Genomic DNA, 6,960 nt, shown 5'->3' with positions numbered 1-6,960 from the left:
GTTCAGCAGTTCTTACCTCGCAGGATATTGCAAATCATGGTAGATTAACATTTGCATAGTGTTTTAGTGCTCATCAAAGACAGGGCTTAAAGAAACATAAAGGTATTGCCACGGAGCCAGGACTGAACCCGAGTCAGGCTCCGGATATGAGCATCTGGAAATTTTGATGTTATTTTGCTCTGGGACTCCTGAGAATACTTAGCTGAAATATTTCCTTTCTATTCCTGAGATAAATACGCCTGTAGTAGTGGTTGTGAGATGAAGGGAAACACTGTTGCTTTTATGACAGTTATCTAGATGTCAGAGCTATGGGTTAAAACCAGCAACTGGATTCACTCAGTGAATCCTCACAGAGGCATTTTGATAACCTCTGCTCCCAGTCCATCCCCCCTTCTCCCTTGAACTGTAAATACCATGTCAGTGTTTTTCAATACAGGCTTTGGATTCTCTTCTAACCTCTTCTTCCACAAACTCACGCAAGCCAGCAGGCTTCTTTGGTTGCTGCTCTAATGAGCAGAGTGGCACCATTCAGGGAATGCATTCAACGTGTTGAACAAATATAAAGCCAGACACACTCTGCCCGTCTGTAACCCCTTTGAGCTTCCTTGTTTAAGAAGCAGTCTGAGTCTTCTGTGGGCTGCCTTAGCCCAGTTTAGTTCTGCAGACCTGGCTGGGTCTTGGTCCTCTGTCACGAGAGCCCCAGCACATATTCTGTTCACCTGGCAGCTGGCTGAACTCAGCGTGGAGTGCAACCAACCCTCAATTCCCTTTGAAGAGCATCATGCTTTTTCCTCCAGCTTCTGGCTCCCAAGAAAGTCTACATTCAAAATACAAACACAAACCATATAGCCATATCCCTATATGTCTATATTACTCATGAACTGGTTGCTTCTCCCTCTCCCAGCAGTCATTGAGCTGGAAGTGTGTACAACATCCATAAGCAGAGACCATAACGCACCCCAGGAGCTGCTACATAAATAATCCCATGTTGCTGGCTGCTAAGAAGCAGAGACCAGTGACCACAAGAGGAGAGGAGGAGACACGGTGGCAGGATGGGCCCAAAGCTCAGCTCTGCTGATGGGTTCCTGCTTAGACCTGGGAAGCAGAGCTGGCTTTGGTTTAGAGGCCGAGTGTCCTGGCTGACCTCGGGACCTGCCTGAGAGGAGTGACACTGAGCTGAAGGGATTTTGCATTTCCCCTGCTTCAGGGCAGTGTCTCACCTTCAGCACAGCCCTTGCAAACACTGTGGTGCTTGTTCCTCTGCAGCTGAGAGTCTCCCACCGTTCATGTGCTCATTAAGATTTCACAACAGCTCTTGACAGCTCTTTCTCTTCCATCACCTGATGGCTCCTCAGCCATTATTAAATACTGAGATGCGCTGCACAAAACGTTCATTTAGGGCAGCCAAAAGCAGCTTTGGGCCCAGGGAAAAAGAAAATGTTTGGGCTTCACCTTACTCCAAAGTCCTCAGTGCTTCCCCCCCCCCTCCTGCCATGCTGTCCTTCTCTCTCCTCGAGCAAGAATTTCTTCCAGCATCCATAAACAGACTTTATAGAGCAGAAAGACTCTCATTGACTGCATGTGTCTGTTCCTTGAGGGCTGCTACCCTAATTGCTTAAGTAATTCTTCCAGCTGATGGATGACAGCACAGACAGTGGGAAGGACACCAGGTCAAGGTGTCTGTTCACTTGTTAGGGCTTCAGAGAGCATCCTCAGCTGTGCCCAGGCAGGCTGGTTAGTTTGGACCATTTATCTTCTTGCAAAAGTTCCATAACACATTTTTTGTTTATTTGGATTTGTTTTGTTTAGTGTTTTTTTTTTTTTTCTCTTGTTTTTCTTCCACTTGCCAAATAATCCAGTTGGATTTTCAACACCAAACTCCACCCTGCTGGACTCATTTATGGACAGCCTATAATTTGTGATACTTGTGACCCTGGTCTTCTGCAGGGCATAGAGGTTTTCCCACTGGTTTCCCTCTCCATGAATATGTGTGTGAGCAGAAATCACTTTATGGTTATTCCCAGAAAGCAGGAGCAGTTGTGAGTTCATGGCAATGATGTGAATGAGCCTTTGCATAATTGAGTGCCAGAGTTGAAAGCCCAGTGCCCTGGTTCATATTCTCTGGTGTAAGTCCAGAGTAGCTCCAATGGTCTGGGTTAAGCTTGGGCTCTGAATGCTGAGCTCTGAATTATTTGAGGCCTGATTCTGCATTTTAGGAAACGAGCCTGTGTGTGCACTGTCTGTCCTTGTGTCTCTGCTTGCTCTCAGCATACTGCTGTCATCAGCACCAGCCCTGCAGCAAGACATTTTCTATCAGCAGCTGACGACTAGTCTGGAATTTGCAATTGTTTGGAGCACTCTGTATGCACATGGGATTTGAGAACTACAACACATATCGTGCTTTGGGCTTTTCTTTTGTTTTGTTTTGGGCTTCTTTGTTGTTTTTTTTTTTTTTTTCTTCTACTAAACACAAAGACAGCTTCCTCTTTAGGAATTTGAGCTTCACATCCCAGTGGGCATGTTTTAATTCACTAAAAGGAGCTCTCTTTCCATTCTGCCGTGGCAGGCAGATGAAGTGCAGATCTGCCCAAAGTGCTGCTGTCTCCCAGTCATCAGTGAAGAACAGAATGGAGAGAAATTCAGACTGGTACAAATCACTATCTAGCATCACAAAGCTTATTTGAATCTTAGGTGTTTTCACTTATTGTGACCAGTCTTTCTGTCATTCATGTGTTTGCCAGTTAGCCAGGACAGCTCTGCAGAGCCAGGCTGTGGTTGGGTCACCTCTGCACAAGGATGCAGGAAGAACAGAGTCCCTTTCAAGCTACCCTCATCTGTCCTCACTCACATCAGTTTGGTTATTGCTTCTGCTTAGGGGTTGGTTTTGTGGTTTTTGGTGGTATTTTTTGTGGCTTGTGGCCATCAGAGTGGCTGAGGGTCTTTGTGGTCTTGGCAAGAAGGAAACCTGGAGAAGAAGCCCTTGTGGTGCAGCCCCCTGCACACCTTGCAGTGGTTGTGCTGCCCAGTGCCTGGCATTTGGAGTAATGTTCATGCATCTTCTGCACCCACTAGTGTTCTTCAGCCCTGAGGAACAGGGGAAGGGTGAAAGGACGTTGCTAGAGCTTCTCCTCCTGTCACACAGTGTGTGTGGGTTGTGGGGGAGCTGAGCAAAGCTGAGTATGAAGTGAAGGAAAGGAGTTAACCCTGGCAGTGGTCCCACTCAGGACACTGGGCTTAGAGGTCAGAGGTTTTTTAGGTCTGTGGGACCACATATGGAGCTTGTGAAATCTGGTATCTCTGCAAGACTTAAAAATGGAGCAGGGGAGAAATATTGCTGGGGGTAAAGTGTTGGAATGTGGATTTTGCTGCCTCTGCCTGTGTGAGAGCCTATGGTCAGAGGTGGGCAGCAGGCACATAATCAGGTGGAGCAGGAGTGGGGTGACAATCCTCACTCCTCAGCCCGTGCCAGAAGAGGAGAAAGCTGCATCCCACCTGGGGTGAGGTTTTCCAGGGCTGGGGGGTTGATGTCCAACACTGCAGCCTGCCATACTAATGTGCTCATCCATTTTCCCCCTGGAGACCAGCAGTGGGTTCCATCAATCTGCCTAGCTCCCCCAAAACTTACCTGCTTCCCCAGGGCAGTGGTGGAGTCCCCATCCCTGGAGGGATTTAAAAACCATGGAGATGTGGTGTGAGGGGCACGGGTCAGTGGGGACCTGGCAGTGCTGGGTTAACAGTTGGGCTAACAATCTTAAAAGTCTTTTCCAACCAAAATGGTTCTACTTTGTCCTTCCCTTGAGTCACCCTTTGCTCTCTCTTGTCATCCCTGTGCAGATCCTGACGGGGGAGGACTGGAACGCGGTGATGTACCACGGGATCGAGTCGCAGGGCGGAGTCCGCTCGGGGATGTTCTCCTCCATTTACTTCATCGTCCTGACCTTGTTTGGTAACTGTATCCTTGTGCACTGCATTACACAGCCTTCCTGGGGTGCTAGAAAGAGCTTTTTTTAAGAAAAAAATCTCACACCCTTCTACTTTTTGAAACCAAATCATTGCTGTAACTTTGCTCCTTCCAGCGCCTGGGGTAAGAGGTAAGTTGTCCACCCTGGTGTCTCTTTTCAATGGCAATGGAGTCTTCATGCCTTTTAATTTTCATGTTTCCCTTAAGGATGTCTTATTACGAGTTAATTTATGTTGTGGGGAAAAATGATTGAAGTTGAGTCAGAGCAGGATTTCTACACCTTGATTAACTTCACAGATAGTTTGCACTAGTTCTGATGGTGGAGCTGCTAACAGGCTGAAGTTGTGTAGCACTGCTCACCATAACCAGCTACAAAATTGGTGGTATGAGATGTTTGCTGGCTGCAGCAACGAGCTGTGTGGAGTGAAACAGAGCACCCTTAAAAATGGAACCTTAAAAACCTATTGCATGTATGAATTAACTTGGCTGGTTGATTTGTTCTGTAAAATAAGGATAACAATGCTGAGCGTTGCTTCTCTGCTCGAGACCTCTCTGGAGAGTTTCCCAGCAGTGTGAACCTTCTTGCTGGTGGCAGTCCCAGCGTTCCACTTTTCCTAGGAGCCCTGTTTGGGCTGGCAGTTTTGGCTGGGTGCCTAGGAGAAAGGGGAAGGTATGTGGGTGGCAATGTTTGGGCTGAAGACACAGTTGTTATAGATACGGAGCCCTTCAGCTGGCCGTCAGCATGACAAGAGGGGAGATGTGAGCACCCATGGGCTGCATGGCAGGGCTTGGGTCCTTTCATTTGCCTGAAACCTCCCCAGCAGCACAAGAAGGGCATGGTGGAGCAGGGAGTGGGTGACCTGTGCTTGTCACACAAGTGTCTGTCTGTAGGATTTGTCCCATCACTGTGCTGTGGGAGCCAGAGCAGCCGGGATGCCTGAGCTGGCTCAGCAGCTACGCTCGTGGTGGGCAACTTGCCCCCTTCCAGAAACACAAGGCTTTGGAAAACTGGGTCAATAGAAGAGCTGTGAGAGAGGGAGATCTCTAAATCCTCAGGCTTGGCATTTGAAAATGAGATTAAGCTATAATCAGGCTTGACAGCAGAGCTGAGAGAGAGACTTTTAACCTTAGAGTGGCTAAGATCCAGCAGTTTTTTGAGGAACAGGGTATAAATTCCCTTCTTGCCAGGAAGAGGATGTTTCTTCCTTGTCCTTTGGTTTTCATTAAAAGGGAAAGAAAGGGGGTGTGTTCAAGAGGAGAGAATAAGGACCTGGTTCACCTCTTGCCACAGAGCTGGTATTTGCCTCTGTTGCCCTGGCAGAGCAGTGAACTAGAACAGGTTGTCCAGCGAAGTTGTGGATGCTCTATCCCTGCAAATGTACAAGGCCAGGTTGGCTGGGGCTTTGAGCAACCTGGTGTAGTGGGAGATGTCCCTGCTCATGGCAGGGTTAGAACTAGGTGATCTTTAAGATCACTTTCAACCCAAACCATTCTACGATCCTACAATGACAAAGAGTAACAACACCCAGAAACCCTTTGATGATGCCCTATAAGACTTCTTTCACCAGCTTCTAGTGATCAGAGCTATAAACCTGAAGTAAATCTATTAATTCCCATGGAGATGTACACCCCTGTTAGAGAATTAGAGATGTGGCCTGGAATGTCTCTGTAGAAACTTAGGCTGAAAGCATCAGCTGCTTCAACATAGGTCTTGCAAAAACATTTCCTGCGTCACACATAGACCTGTTTGCCTTCAAGCACCATGGGCTGGACTGCCTGGTGGAAAGTGAGGGTTTAAATCTTTTCCTTGTCTGTTTACCATGGGAATTGCAGCAGTAAGCCCACTAATGCTTGTGCTGATATCTGAAATGGGATTTCAGTAAGGTCAGTGCAACCCCTGATTTTCATGAGCTGCAGTTTTGATGTCGAGAGCAAGCAGCAGACAGTCATTTTTCTCTGAGGGAAAGCTGAACTCTGTGACTTAGCAGGATCTTAAGTTATCATTAACTGTCAAAACATAACCAGGAACATCTGAAAATAAAGTTTAGTTTGCCAGAAGAGAACAGTTCTGTGTTTTTGCAGGAAATAATATAGTCATTAATGTCCACGATGCTGCAGTGCCCCAGCAAAGTTAAGGACAGGAGGGTGAATGGAGTGAGGGATGTGTCTGAGCCTTGGGCTCACCTTCCCAAGGAGAGCCCCACAGCCCAGCAAACACTCAGAGGATGCCCTAGAGAGAGCAGTCCAAGTTGATGAGTCGCTTAACTCTACATGAATTATAATATGAATTGTCTTTTCTGCTCTAAGTTGGGACTTCATAAAGATCTCCCTCCACTGCCTTAAAGAACTGCCCCCAAAAAGCTTTAAAAATGTACTTTTTTAGTGCAATGGATTTTTTTTTCATTGCTTAGGTGTAGATTTGCCACCAGCCTTCCCCATGTGTTCACTGCAGCTGATTTTTTTCTTAAATGAGAATTTTTGTTTTTATTTTTTTATATCATTACTGTTGAAATCAGTCCAAACCCTTCTGGATGCTGATCAGCAAAAAGCACTTTAGTTCCTCTGCTGGGAGGGGGTTTATTTGCAGTTTTTGAACAATGGCATTTGGTGAGTCCATTTTTGAGAGCTTAGGTAGACTGGATCAAGCTTTGTTAGAGAGTTTGCATTGGCAGTTTTGCACTGGCTTGGAAAACCTGCTCTTTTTAAACATGAGGAGCTCCTTTCTTCTCCTGGAGCTGCTCAGGGCATTGTGATAGCTCTTTTTTCATGAAGAAGAAAGGTGAGTGGGTGGGTGCTGGCTTCCCCTGCTTCTCACTGTAGCTCAGTGGTATCTCTGAATCCATTTACTTTTTTTCAAGGGACTATTGCAAGGAAAAAAAAAAATGCAGAAACTTTGGTTTTGTAACTTGGAAGCCTCTCATGTTATGCTCCCAGTTCCAGAGGGTCTGTGTGGAACCAGATCTCCACATCTGAAAAGGTTTAGTGAAAGTGGTATGATT

At 46.6% G+C, this 6,960-nt stretch overlaps 1 protein-coding gene across 1 annotated transcript in view; it reads left to right on the top strand.

Moving 5' to 3' along the window:
* LOC103769277 (voltage-dependent N-type calcium channel subunit alpha-1B-like) overlaps positions 1 to 6,960 on the top strand; it is a gene marked incomplete at both ends in the record, with an annotated part of 90,129 nt that overhangs the window by 45,737 nt on the left and 37,432 nt on the right. The window contains one exon of the mRNA XM_008936459.1: positions 3,835 to 3,952. Within this exon, the coding sequence (XP_008934707.1) occupies positions 3,835 to 3,952 (118 nt within the window). The remainder of the gene's footprint in view (positions 1 to 3,834; positions 3,953 to 6,960) is intronic.

The sequence above is a fragment of the Merops nubicus genome, unplaced genomic scaffold (assembly GCF_000691845.1).
Source record: "Merops nubicus isolate BGI_N331 unplaced genomic scaffold, ASM69184v1 scaffold3593, whole genome shotgun sequence".
NCBI classification, from domain to species: Eukaryota; Metazoa; Chordata; class Aves; order Coraciiformes; family Meropidae; genus Merops; species Merops nubicus.
This window is presented reverse-complemented; position numbering and strand designations above follow the sequence as displayed.